The sequence below is a fragment of the Neolamprologus multifasciatus genome, chromosome 22, assembly GCF_963576455.1.
Source record: "Neolamprologus multifasciatus chromosome 22, fNeoMul1.2, whole genome shotgun sequence".
Taxonomy (NCBI): Eukaryota; Metazoa; Chordata; class Actinopteri; order Cichliformes; family Cichlidae; genus Neolamprologus; species Neolamprologus multifasciatus.
This window is the reverse complement of record NC_140459.1, coordinates 30,815,685-30,830,329: the sequence shown is the minus strand read 5'-3', so window position 1 is coordinate 30,830,329 and position 14,645 is coordinate 30,815,685. Positions and strand designations below refer to the sequence as shown.

Sequence of the window (14,645 nt, the reverse complement as noted above, 5' to 3'; positions counted from 1 at the left end):
AGTGACTTACAAAAGCTAAGTATAACCTGCTTTGTAGAATTATCGGTGCATAAATTATAGAAGCATTTACTGAGGTCACAGATCAACTGAGCCCTCTGGTTGTTTTTTCCCATCTTTTCTTTTTTGGCATCCAGAGGAGTCATTGCCTGCTGGCCATACAAAACATGCCAATATCACTTTTTGGAGCCAGATGCTACATCTGTCTTTTATATATAGTTTTCTTTAAACAGTATATTTCGTCATATGGAAATGGAGAATAGGCAAGGAAGCCATCCTAGGCAGTGTACTGAGCATCCTCAATAAAAATCAATAAATAAAATAAAATACATTTTAAAAAGCTGCAACACAATGCAGTGTATATCATACAAAACTGCAATGGACCCTTTGCAGGAGCAGGTTAGTGGGGTTTATTCTAAATAATTGTAATGTCAAACATCATGTCCACCTCATGGTTTGGAAGTGGCTGAAAATCACCAATTCATCAGCTTAACAAGAGGTGGGAGTATCAATATTAATAGTATCAATACCGGTATTGGTATTAGATTAATACTAATGCGATATGATACATTGTGTCTATCCTGTAAGTTCAAATAGACCTCAAACATGGACTATGAAAAATGATTGAACCTTTTAGTGTTGACTGTCACGTCTATTTTGTTTATTGCCTAAAGCACACTTAAACATTTAAGCAACGAAAGTCGACCCACAGTGCTTCAGAGACATGCACACTCACGTTCCAGGTCTCTAAAAAATCCAATTTCTAAATACATGAAAAACTATTTGTTTCTGATTATTTTTTAGGCATTTTAGCATTTGTGCATTACTGTGCTAACTAATAATTGTGGAAAGTAAAATCAAAGTGATTTAGTGGCCATTAAAATGTGTGATGACTCTTCTCATAAATCATCACACACTGGTCTCCTCTACATAATTTGCCTTTACAGGTTAAAAGCAGCACGGTGGCACGGTGGTTAGCACTGTTGCCGCACAGCAAGAAGGTCCTGAGTTCATTCCACCATCAGGCCGGGGTCTTTCTGTGTGGAGTTTGCATGTTCTCTCCGTGTTTGCGTGGGTTCCCTCCGGGTACTCCGGCTTCCTCCCACCGTCCAAAGACATGCAGCTTGTGGGGATAGGTTAATTGGATAATCCAAATTGTCACTAGGTGTGAATGTGCGAATGAATGTGAGTGTGAATGGTCGTCTGTCCCTATGTGTTAGCCCTGCGACAGACTGGCGACCTGTCCAGGGTGTACCCTGCCTCTTGCCCTATGACAGCTGGGATAGGCTCCAGCGCCCCCTGCGACCCTGAAAAAGGATAAGCGAATGGATGGATGGATGGATGGAGGTTAAAAGCCCCAGTATCAATATTGGTATTGGCAACAGTGACCTTGTATTTATTTGTTATTGGATTAATACCGCAATTTGCAGTATTGCACAGCACTACTGACAGAACCAAAGGGGCAAGTGACAAAGTGAACAAAGTTATGCTGTATCTGCTTGTTGCAGACAGACAGTGTGCTGTTAGACATGTTAAAGAGAAGCAGGCTGCTGCTTCTCAGTGCAATGTTCAGCTCTTTGTTGGAGCTCGGCTCGGTCTATCACTTGGAGAACCAAAACAATTTCCTAAAAGAGGATAAAACCAGCGACCTGTCCAGGGTGTACCCCGCCTCTCGCCCTATGACAGCTGGGATAGGCCCCAGCGCCCCCCGCGACCCTGAAAAGGATAAGCGGACGCGAATGGATGGATAAAACCAGAATATTTGCTTTGTTAAAAATTAATAAAATAATTAGTTAAAATGGGTTAAAAGTAACAATAAGCTGTTCCAACATTTAATACCCATTAAAAAAGATTTAAAAAAACTTCTCCTTAGTAAAAGTGTTTTATGAGTTTAAAAAATAGCAATCCAGACTAATTATTAGACTTGACTTTGGTTTCACAAACCTAATCTAACTGTTTTTATTTTCCTTTCCTTATGATTTATTACACCTGGGCTTACAACCAAGAGTGCACTCGTGCGTGTTTTTTTATTTGTTGCCTAGCAGCATGCACTGTCTCGCTAATTTGCCCTTCACAGTCTATGGCAATTATGAAAGAGCATTCCAAAGAAAAGGCACTTTCACCCACATTGAAATAATAAAATTAGAACATCAATAGAGACGTGCAGTCAGCGCAAGACCCCCGACTGCCGAGTTCATAACAAACAAAAAGAAGGAGCTGAACAGGAAATAAATCATTGTTCTGATTCAGGGAGCTTTCCTTCAGAAATCAATGTGAAGAAAAAACTGCAGGGACATCCTGAGCAAGCCAAAGAACATCAAACCAGTGGGATTCTTCTTCAGAAGACATCCGCATACAGCATACAGCAGTCTAATTCTTGACGCTTACTGGTTTGATTGACGTATGTAAGCTTAAACAAGTATGTCACACAGAATCAAAATCTCTTGTTCAGATCATGATTGTACATCCTGTGGATTGCTTCTGCCCCACCTCTCCAAGACTCTCCTTCTTGTAAACATGAGACACAGTGGACACATTTCCTCTATTGTTACAAGCTCCATAGAAACCACTTAGGTCATATCTCTATGCCTGCTTCCAACTAGGCATACACATACAACAAGTGAATATTGGGTTTAAGCATAAATGGTTTAACTGCTGTAATACAGTCGGACATAACAGAGAGACAAGAAAATATGAATTATTCCAGTTTAAAGATAGCTTTGCATACGTGTCGTTGCGGCACAGATTTATTAAATGGATCCAAACACTTTAAAAATTCAGTATGCAGATCACAAGTTTATTTTGGTGATTTTCTTTGCACCAGTGACATGAAACCCCATTTTACTCCATTATCTTCACCATAACCAGTAACACAACAAAACAATGAAACAGCAATAGTAACACTCAGTGAAATTACTCCCATTATATCAGGACATTGGGGTTGCTCTTTTTTTTAAAATACTTTTTTTTCTAGGTTGTAGTCTATTTTTCTGAAATTTGAGGACCTAATCAGACAGGGGGCTTCTAAGGTGCGAGTGCAAATTCCTCTCACCTCAGCCTTCACCACCTTCACTCGCTGCTACTGTGTCCGCCTGTAAACAAAAAATCTGATTGGAGTAAAAATAAAGAGAGGGGACGTGAGGGACCAATCAGAAAAGGGTCTTTGTTTGGAGTTCAAAATAGAGCACTTGAAGCCCAACTGTTGCCTGGAGACACAGATTGCAGGCAATTACGCAGCCAGATTACAGTGTGGAGAAGGGAGGTGATACTGTCAATGGAGCACAAATTACTGCGCGTCTGTGCGTGTGTGTGTGGGTGAGAGTGCGTGTGACTGTGTTCAACACAGCAGGCTGAGCGTATGTGTAGATGTGTGTAGCTGCAGGTACATAATTGTTAATGATTCTCTTTATGAGCGGAGAGCCAGGATTCACGTGCGGTTCATACAACATCATCACCATCATCACTAAGTACTTTGAAAGCCAGTACCACTATTTAAAAAAATACAAAACACAAGGCAAAAACAACAGGAAATAGGAGGAATAAAAACATACATTTCTAAGAACTGAGTATTTTCTTAATGCTAGTGGACAAACACAGTCTACCCGGTCAACAGCTATGTCTCTATGCTGCACTACGAGGTTTAAGATAACTACGTGCCTTATGGTTCAAGTCTTGGGGCCTAGAAATACCTCTACAGCTTATCTTCTCTGAAAGCTTTTCAACATATTAAACAAAGAGAAGTAAAGATGGAGGCAGTAGATGCCACACCACATTTCTGGATCTGGTCGGTGGTCAAGAAGACACACTTATGTTCATGCTTATGACTTCTTTTCATTTTTTGACAGCATCCAGTCTCATATTAAACACACAGGCTTTCTGAAATACTGCAAATGTACTATATGTTGGGTTACTGAAAATGAGGTCAGATGACACCTTGTCTGAAGCCCTGATGACAACCCTAAAGATGGACAAAGTCAGTGCTGGATGGGCCTTGAACCTGCAGTCTTTTCACTACAAGGAGGTGATAGCTGTGAGCTTACTGGTTCAATTCAATTCAATTCAATTCAATTTTATTTATATAGCGCCAAATCACAACAAAAGTCGCCTCAAGGCGCTTCATAGATACAGAGAAAAACCCAACAATCATATGGTAAATGGACTGGTTCTTATATAGCGCTTTTCTACTCATCTGAGCACTCAAAGCGCTTTACACAACTTGTGCATTCACCCATTCAGACCCATTCGCACAAGCACATCTTTCTAAGTGCTTTTATAGCTAACATTCACACACATTCATACTCCGATGGATGCATCGGAGAGCAATTTTGGGGTTAGTATCTTGCCCAAGGATATTTGGCATGCAGACTAGGGGAAGCCAGGAATCGAACCACCAACCTTCCAATCAGTAGATGACCTGCTCTACCACCTGAGCTACAGCCATCCCCTATGACCCCCTATGAGCAAGCACTTTGGCGACAGTGGGAAGGAAAAACTCCCTTTTAACAGGAAGAAACCTCCAGCAGAACCAGGCTCAGGGAGGGGCGGGGCCATCTGCTGCGACCGGTTGGGGTCACTTGTTTTTTTAGGCATATTGAAAAGAGCAAGTTCATTTAGTAAATTATGGTCATTTTAAGTTTCAGAAAATGTTATGAAGTATTGGCTAATGGCTTGTAAGCGTACAGTTTTGTGGTCAATCAGTGGGCGCATCCAGTTTGAAAGCACCAAGATGCCAAAAGTGCTCATCTGGAGGCTTGATGAAGTCACGGTACGGACGTCCATCTTTTATGATGTCTACGGTTCAACAGGATCACCACACAGGTGTGTTTTGTTCACTTTGTTATTTTTGCAATGACTATTAACGTTTGGACTGAGGTTCATAGCAGTGCTGTGCAACACAAACACATTATCGGGCCTATCGTTCTAGTATCGATCCAGCAACAACACCAGCGTTGGTATCGTTGGTTGGAGATTTGGTGATTATCAGCCTCTTTCAAACCATGAAGTGAACCGTGGTCCAGCTTCAGATAATTTTGTCAGCTTGTGCGATGACATATACTCACTCAGAAACAAAAGAGGAGCTTTCTCTGAAATCTTTCTGTCTCTGCACCCACTTTCATCGAATCCACAGCTACACCTAGATAGTGAGCCATTACAGGTACCTGGGCATCACTCTGAACGACAAAATGACACTGAATGATTTCATGTGCAAAAAGCCCAATCATGAAGCTGATTGAAAATGTTTTATTCATCAGCTCTAAATAAACAATGATTTGTTGGTTTGGCAACCTCGGTGCAGATAACAAAAGACGGTTGGAAAAGAGTGTTAAATGTTCCCAAAACACTGTTGGCATCGAGTTGAATGACATATTTGTAAGATTAGAGCCACTCGGAGGGAAAAGGCCAGTCTGTCCAGACCCTCAAAACTCTCTTCATGCTTCATGCAAGGCTTCGCCCCTTGCCGCGGGGGAGGGGAGAGGATTTGGCTCTTCTTTCCATGAAGAGACAAATCAGATCATTGCTTTGTATATTAAAAAAAACCCCAACAAATGTAGGTTTTATATGTGTAGTGTAAATCTGAGGGTTTTTTTTTTTTTAGTTTTTTAACATCCTCTAAAGTATTTATGTGTTTTTTTCACTAAATCATAATATATGTGGGTTTTCTTGACTGGTGCTTGTAATCAAAATCACATCCCTAGAACTACAGAGAGGCTAGTCAATCCAATCCAGTCCAATCCAATCAAACAGCAGGGGTCTGACTGTAATACTGAGGTGACAAAACAGCCTCCATCTGAACAATCTGCATGTTGAAATAACACGTTTCCTTTGACAGAGGTAAGACAAGAAGTTAAGACCATGCAAAAAAAAAAAAAAAGGCCCCAGGACTAGAACAAAAGCCTTATAGCTCAGTCGTGATCTTTTTTAAGAAGCGGGCTGCACATTTTCCACCTTCGACAAAGTAAAGGGCACCTTCCCCTCCTCTGAACCAGGTGGCTTAGTGACCACATCCCTAACATCCTTAAAGCCCCTCCACTTTGACCCACACTCTCTTCTCCCTTCCACTCCCCCTGGTCTGTGGGACAGCCTCTCTTTCAAGTTGGCTTTGGGGAGGATCCAAACAACAACCCCCATTGCAGCCAGGGCAGAGCCGAGGCAGGAGAGCCCAATCCCGGCTGCGGCGCTGAGATGCAGCCCCTTGTTAAAGCTGATGGCCTGCGTGTCCACGAAGAACAGATCTCCCTCTCCGAACGACTCGATTTTGGGAGGAGTGGAGTAGCCGACCGACAGTGTGGCAATACCTGCAGTCAAGATGAGGACACCCAGGGCCAAGGACACCTAAGGGTAGACAGGGTAAAGAAAGGAAGCTGAGGTGGTCATTTTTGCAGATATGGCTATTTAATTTTTGTATAGGTGGCCCTGTTTGCTCGGTGCTCTTCACTACTTGTTAAGAAAGGTCATTTTGTTGTTTGTAATGCAGAAAAATCCCAATTGCCACATGTGCTGACCTGGAATCCCGCTGCTTTACAAATACCAGCACATGACTGCTGTTCATCATGAAGTTTAAAAATGCACTGTATGCACTACATTATGTGAGTAAAGTCGCAGAGAGAAGTTTCTGCATTTTCAACCTGAAACATCAGCAGAATTTCACCTCAAAGTAGAAGAAAAACAATGATTAAAAAAGTATAATATTTGGCCATTCGTGTATTTGGGAAAATGATGCAAAATTATACAACCCTGAGAGCACAAACCTCTGCCAAGGCAGCTTACAACATTTACTTTTAAGGGAATAGTATTGTGCTTTCTTTCCTTTGTGCTTTAAGATGTTTGCAGTGCACTAAAAATTAGAAAAGGACAGATTGATGGATGAATGCTTTAATTACACAAACATTATTTTAGGCAATGAAGAAAAATAATAGATAAATAAATGGACATGACTTCAGCTTATCAGATAATGATTCTACAGTTGATTTCTAAGTACACAGCCAGCTCGTTCTCATTCTCTTGACAATACTTGATAATAAGTATTGTCTTAATAATAAGATGTAACACATTTTGGGGTGAATCTGAAGGAAAAAAGTGACATCGGAGGTCCAATGTGTCATGATATCAGGAATCCTCATATATCACCCCCTATAAGTCTATATGTCGGCCACACAAACAATGGCAGTAAGAGACATAATTTTAAATAGTAAATATCATTATTATCTTTTTGACCTTCAGATCGACCTACTGACCTTGAAGGAAAGGTCAGAGGACAAATATGATATTTGAAACAATAATACAGTACTTTCTATATTTTGACAAAACACCAAATTTGTAAGCATCAATTTTTTTTTGTTAGTTTTTAAAATTATTAAGTTGACCTTGAAGACCCTTGTGGACGTATGCCAAATTTTAATAGATTTTAATAGATGGAGACTTTGGACTCCACCGAGCCATCAGATGGCCCCGCCCCTCCCTGAGCCTGGTTCTGCCGGAGGTTTCTTCCTGTCAAAAGGGAGTTTTTCCTTCCCACTGTCGCCAAAGTGCTTGCCCATAGGGGGTCATATGATTGTTGGGTTTTTCCCTGTATGTATACGAACCAGCAAGAAGGATAAAGGTAAAGATAAAGGAGCCCAGGGTAACAGCTAAACAACTAAAGGCCTTTTTAAACACTAGCTAATCATTTTTATCAGTCCAACAACAGAATCACATTCAACAATAATACTACAGGTCACCTGGACAAGCCAGAAGGCTGTTGGAAAAAATATTTTATGGGACACATCAGACCAAAATAGAACCTCCTGGATTAAATAGGAAGGCTCAAGAGATTAGAAAACACACAATTACAACATGACAACCTTATACCATCTATGAAACCATCTATGGTGGAGGTAGTGTCATGATTTGGGCTCATTAAGTCTGACAGCAATTATCAATGGAACAATCAGTTTTATGAAGTATACTAGCATGTTGTAATTAAAAATGTCCAGACATTTATCTGATACCTGAATAAAAAAAAAAAAAGATATATAAATCATTTGCTTTTAAAGGAAGGAGTCAAACCAATGACCTTAGCCCAGCAGAAATGTTATTGAAGGATATAAAGCAGGGGTGTCAAACTCCAGTCCTCGAGGGCCGGTGTCCTGAAACTTTTAAATGTGTCCCTGGTAACCCCTAACCCTACTTAAGTAAATTTAAATAAATGTACGTAAATTTAAGAGTTTGGAAAAATGTACTTCTAAAAATACTTTTATTGCACCATGTTCATTCACTCGCGAGCTGCTGTAACATGAATCAAATAGCTGAATTACCACCTCAGCATGCAGTCAAGTTCTATAGAGTCGTGCTAATGACCTGTAAATATATTTAGGTGTGTTGCAGCAGGGACACATGGAAAAGTATCAGGACACCAGCCATCGAGGACTGGAGTTTGACACCTGTGATCTAAAGCATCAGTTTATACGAGAAACTAACTAGTATTGCAGAAATAAAGTACCCTTGTACATAGCCATTGGCCACAGTTGTGAAAATATGTAATGATGGTTTAATTTCTGTAATTGTACATAAATATATAAATATAAACAATATAGACACTTTGCAGAGTTATTACACCAGTGAAGCTCACTGCTGGCAGCTGCAAACTGCCAGTAAGAGACACCATGTGTCACAGAGGTGACACATTCACTCCTCAGGCCACCACGGGGCTGACAGTGACAAGGGCATCAATGTGTGAAGACGAGGGCTGTCCAGTTTTATGTGGAAGAACTCAAAAGTCAACTCGACTGAAAAGCCAATGAAGTAAAAATGTATATTGTGTTTAACTTTTCATAGATTTAGCTGTAAAAGGACCACATCTAATTTTTTTTTTACACCATAAGCCTCATAAAAGAATTCATCCCCTGAATTATTTGATGCAGCTGTGAGTCTTATAATGATCCGAGGTTAAGTTAATATTATCAATATTATTTTTTAAATGAAACTTTTAGTACCAGAAACACCGTAAAAGAGGAAATGTAGCACTTTATTGTGCCACGGGGAACATTTGAAAACCATGGCATGTATGTACAGAGAACAGTAGCTTTACCTTCCAGACTGCTGAGTTCCACCACAGGGCTGACCTCTGGCTCTGGACGAACCCCCGATCCTCCGGGTCTCTCTCCCACATGGAGGAGGAGCACTCTTCATAGAAGTGGTGCAGATAGGAACGAACCCCAAAACGAAGACAGCTTGAACCTGCCTGGAAGGAAGTTGTGACCAAAACGAGAGAAAAAAAAAATCACATTTGAAATAAACACATGAATCATCGTAATTTTTATGGACAGAATTTCTAGGCATAGCCAAGTGGCGGAAGGCTTTCGCTTAGTTGGTCTCAGCATCTGATCTCTGCTTGATGATGATGTGGTTCTGTTGGCTTCATCAGGTGAGGGCCTCCAGCTTGCACTGGAACGGTTCGCGGCCGAGTGTGAAGCGGTGGGAATGAGAATCAGCACCTCCAAATGTGAGGCCATGGTCCTCAGTCGGAAAAGGGTGGAGTGCCCACTCCGGGTCAGGGATGAGCTCTTGTCCCAAGTGGAAGAGTTTAAGTATCTTGGGGTCTTGTTCACGAGTGACCGGAGAAGGAAGCGGGAGATTGACAGACGGACCGGTGCTGCAGCTACAGTGATGTGGACGCTGTACTGGTCCGTCGTGGTGAAGAGAGGGCCACTCCTCACTTTATCTCTAAGGTTATCTTGGTGCTATATAAATAAAATTGAATTGAATTGAATTGAATTGAATTATCTCTAAGAAGCTCTCAATTTACCGGTCGATCTGTGACCCTACCCTCACCTATGGTCACCAGCTGTGGGTAGTGACCGAAAGAATGAGATTGCGGAAACAAGCGACAGAAATGAGCTTCCTTCGAAGTGTGGCTGGCCTCTCCCTTTGAGATAAGGTGAGAAGTACAGCCATCCGTGATGGGCTCAGAGTAGAGCCGCTGCTCCTCCACATCGAAAGGAGCCAGTGGAGGTGGTTTATTTTGTGGTATTTTTTGAAGAACAACAGGAGACAGTGTCTCCCAATCTTTCTTACTTTAATTTAATATGTTGGTAAAACATTTTCATGCAGATTCGCCCAGAACATTTTTAGTCATGATACTAACATACAGACAGACAATGAGAGAAACTCAACCAATCACGTGAGCTCCTTGGCAGAGTTAATAAATACACTAATATTCTTACTGGAGAAAAAGGATTAAAACCTGCACGGTGACTGTAAGACTTAAAGGTAATTAACACTTTCTGCTCTTCTAAATATAAAAAACATCGTGCCTGCTGCAGGATAAAAGAGCAGTCCAACCAGGAATGCAGATTTTTTTAAATGCAGAGGACAAAATATGTTTAATCCCAATTATCAGAAAAGTGTTTGAAGATTCTGGAAGTACTTTCTGAACAATGCTAAATTTATGTTTGTCTTTCGTACATTTTAATAGTAACTCTAATACTGAGGCAATATATGAGAAGTGAAAACTTGTTTGGTATATATTTTAATTTATCTTAGTTTCCAAGATATAGTTATCAATCCATCAGTCACAGTGCCAAAGTAATTAGCAGGTATGTTCAGACTATTTTTGCTGCAACTTTGTTATTGTTACACTGACTTTCACGCAAACATTTTCTTTATGAGAGCTTCCTGTCATCTGCCTAACTCCAGAAACACTGCTTCAGCTGTAATCAGATCAGAATGATCACCCGTGTTAGCGCAGCTCACCTCACTGCCGGAGGATTCTCCTCCCGAGCCGGAAGCACAGGCCTCGGAGCACAGAGCCATCTCTCTCCTTGTACACCTACAATAAAGATAGAAATTCATACGATAAGAATGGTGATACACAGCCAGCCGCACTTCTGAACAGACTGATTTGTGTACATATAAGCTGCCTGGCTGTGAACACAGACATTGTTTATCTGCTGAATATGGATTCCCTGCAATAAAAACCTTCCCTCCCTGCAGAGACTCGTCATAAATCCTTCACCCGTGTCTTTAGGTTGCCCCAGTTATTGTTGCCGCATGTGAACGATTGACGGCCACCGAGGCCCTGAGGTGACTCTATCACCACCCACGGATGAGTCACGCATATGCAAGTGCGTGTACAGTGTATTCATGTCCCTCTGTTGTTATTCTCCTAAGGCTGTTGGGTTGATTTATTTCATTCTTCAAACTGTTTCCCTGAGCTGTGCACAAACGCCAGATCTCAGTCTGTAGCACAGCAGCGGTCTAATCTGACTGCAGTATCAATCCTGATGACTAAATTTGCAATGACCAAATGACGGAAAGAACTTCCTGTTCAGGTAACGTTACATTATTACCTTCCTTTGCTGCTTAAGCTGAAAAGAATGAGTTACTAATAAAAGTGATCCAATATACCACATCTCTGTTTGGTGTCTTTATAGCTGTAAGTTAATATGATAAAAATAAAACTAAGACACAAAGAAAGCATGTTGGAGCTGAACATGATGTGCATGTATGTTTTTATCTTATCCTATGTAAAGCACTGAGAAAAAGGGTTTTGCAAAGCATTTGTCTACATTTTCGTTCAAATAAACAATTCAATAAGGGAAGACTTTGCCAGCCAAGGGTCTATTTTTATGGTTTGATACCCCATTTTATCTTTCACTGGAACATTACCCTTAATTGATTGTAAAGTTGAGATAGTTAGACGTATGAACCCCCTAAAACACAAATTCAGAAAATAACAAATCCATATTTTTATTTCCAACTTTACTTTTAAATGTGTCTGCAGAGCAGTGATTACAAACCAATTACATTTACTAACCTTCACATTTGTGCCAGCATCTTTAGACTTTAGAGCTTATTGTCATTGTGCAGTTTCTTGCACAGCAAAACTGAGTAGGTGGACCACAAAGGTGCAAAAGTAAAGAAAACAATATACAAATGGGGAAAAAAAGCAATATATATGTATACATATATGTAAGTAAACTATATACATGGTGTATGCATAGAAACATTGAAACAGAAACATTGTGGGGCTGTATACAAGGCCTTTATCTCATACTATACTCACATAACAACTATACTTACTGGTTATTTATTATTATCCCACTTTTTTGTTTTGCAATATTAAATATAATGCTATAAAATACCATGTCTGACTTGATGCAGTATTAAAAATTTAATGATAAACAAGTGTATAAAATTGGAGCGCTTATATTTAAAAAAATGTATCTACATTTGGAATGTTGGGAAGTTTAATTTTACATTAGCAAAATTTTGATTGGAGGACTTTTACTTGTAGTGGTGTAGTTTCACAGTGCTAATGGTGTTTTTATTTATGTAAGGGAGCTCAGTAGTTCATTCATTACTGCTCAATAATTCAGCTATGCTTTAAGATAAAAAAGCCGCTCATAACACAATAACTCAAAGTTTACTGTTTGTTCTTTTGGTTAATTACATTTTAAAACACTGATACTCTAGTAATTTTAAATAGGAACACTATGAAGCACTAGTAAGGTCAGAGCAGATCTACAGGAGCCACTTGTGATTAATCCCACTGTGCTGAAATTGCCTATAATAAAGCCAGAGGCGGAGAAGAGGGCTGAGATAGTCCTCAATGAATAGAGCTATAGGGCTAAACTAAAACTAGACACTGAAAGCAGAGTTAAAGGATTGTCTCGTTGTGGTGGTTGATGGTATGTGCAGGGCTTTTAAAACATAGTAGTTTCAGTTCTAAGGCCCAACTTTTACTTTGAAGGCTCTCCGGTTTCTGTTGCATTTTTTCAAGTTTCAGTACCACTTGGTGGGTAATCAGCGAGTGTTTGGAGACAAGTGGCGATTTTCCATAAACACTACAGGCAAGAGCAGCAATGTGATAGTGATAAAAGCACTCACAAGGAGATTTTTGGTTCATCACCCTATTTGTGACTAAACCTTCAGCAACGTGTTGGGAAATAGACACTTTTCCCCAGAGCAGTTGTCGGGGATTCACTGACTGGACTCTAGTGCTGTCTGACTAAGACCTAAGACTCAATGAAAACTTTTTAACAAAAACTGACAAAGCAGTCCTCTACGTATGTGGAAGTCCACTGATATTCTTCATTATAAGTTATAAGATTCAATTCAATTCAGCTTTATTTATATAAAATATATAAATAAAATTCCTACAATAGTAGAAAGAAAACAGCAAACAATCACTTAAACACCTATGAGCATGTTCTTGGGGGCAGCGGGAAGAAAAAAAAAACCCTCCCTTTTAACAGGAGGAAACCTCAGGCTCAGGGAGGGGCAGCCATCTGCTGTGAACAGTTGGAGGTGAGGGGTGGAAGACAGTGGAAGGGAGAGAAAAGTGAAAAAAGGTGAAGAAGAAATACTCAGTGCATCATGGGAAGCCCCCGGCAGCCCAGGCCTACTGCAGCATAACTAAGGCAGATTTCAGGATCACCTGATCCAGCCCTAACTATAAGATTTATCAAAAAAGACATTTTAAGCTTCATCTTAAAAGTAGAGAGGGTGTCTGTCCAAAACCAAACTAGGTTCCACTAAAGAGGGGCCTGAAAGCTGAAGGCTCTGCCTCCCATTCTACTTTTAAATACCCTTGTAACCACCAGTAAACCAGCAGCCTGGTTTAACCCAACTAAACACTTATTGTTAAAATCAGAATTGAACACTATTGACCTTGCTTACTGTTCTTACTACTGTTGTTTTTGTTGTTGTTGTTGTCTTTAATGGTATGGCCTACATAATCAAAAGGGTCGTTAAAACAAGGAGCTGTTCATGGTGCTAGTAAGCTTGTCTCAGCTTTCCAGACAAGTTAAAAAAAAAACACTTTTTATCTGACCGTTTCTTATAATGCTAAAAAGAATGCAACAGGCTATTTACTGGAGCACACCGATGCAGGAAATATGATTTCAAATTCATTGAATGCTCACATTGGAACGGGAAAAGAAAAAAGGTCGCACTCAGTCTCACTGCCGACATTTCTTCTAAACGGCAGAAACATAAGGCACGGCGGTCATTTCAACTCACAGACGCAAACTAACCGCCGGCACTGAACACCAGTGAGTCATCGCGGCCATGGAGCCTCTCAGTCCATTTCACACTTTTTCTCCATCGCACTTCAGCTACGGTGATCTTTCTCTTTCCTCACAGCCTCCTTCTTTTGCTCTAACCGACTTTACAAGCAATGAAGGACGCAGTCTTACCCCTCCTGGCCGGAGAGCTCGAGGTTCTCACTGGGGATCCATGTGCTGTCGGACCGCTGGATCTCCAACGCTGCTGCTGATGTGAATCAGCCGAAGATAGACACTGAGCATGCGTGAGGATGGAGGAAAAAAAAAAAAAGACAAAAACGTGGAAACTTAATTAAATATGACATATGCTAATCTACGATCTCTCATTTTTGGGAAAGATGTTGAGTATTTACTCCGCTGTTTTGTCTTATGAAAATATGGAAACATCTGTCCTCACAATGAATCACATGTTTTAACCAGATAACACGATTTCCTCTTTAAAGTAGGAGTGACTGGACCTTTAACTTTCTTCACATAAATAAATAAATAAATCATGAAATCATGCGGAATTTAATCCAAAAAATCTGTAAAATTTACTGAAATAAATATTTTATCCCTTTATATTTTTTTTTAGTATGAAAAGGAACTCCTTTTTTGAAAAAG

At 40.3% G+C, this 14,645-nt stretch overlaps 1 protein-coding gene across 2 annotated transcripts; it reads right to left on the bottom strand.

Moving 5' to 3' along the window:
• Positions 1-2,773: 2,773 nt before the first annotated feature.
• nrsn1l (neurensin 1-like) lies at positions 2,774-14,305 on the bottom strand. 2 transcript variants are annotated; one of them, XR_014871932.1, is made up of 5 exons: positions 14,175-14,305; positions 10,729-10,804; positions 9,065-9,217; positions 4,572-6,330; positions 2,774-4,036 (listed from the first exon to the last, which is right to left on the bottom strand). XR_014871932.1 is itself a non-coding variant. In XM_085148594.1 (4 exons), exons 2-4 carry the CDS (start codon positions 10,786-10,788, stop codon positions 5,917-5,919), a joined length of 627 nt encoding a protein of 208 aa, XP_085004720.1. In that variant the 5' UTR covers positions 10,789-10,804; positions 14,175-14,305; the 3' UTR covers positions 2,774-5,916. The 2 variants fall into 2 exon arrangements, 1 of the variants encoding a protein (XP_085004720.1); XM_085148594.1 differs by having other exon boundaries at positions 2,774-6,330.
• Between the last annotated feature and the right edge of the window lie 340 nt (positions 14,306-14,645).

Coding starts and splice junctions, on each gene's coding strand:
- nrsn1l (XM_085148594.1), bottom strand. CDS start 10,788: ATGGCTCTGTGCTCCGAGGCCTGTGCTTCCGGCTCGGGAGGAGAATCC. Junction 9,218..10,728: donor GAGAATCCTCCGGCAGTGAG/GTGAGCTGCGCT, acceptor ACTTCCTTCCAG/GCAGGTTCAAGCTGTCTTCG. Junction 6,331..9,064: donor GGAACTCAGCAGTCTGGAAG/GTAAAGCTACTG, acceptor GTCTACCCTTAG/GTGTCCTTGGCCCTGGGTGT.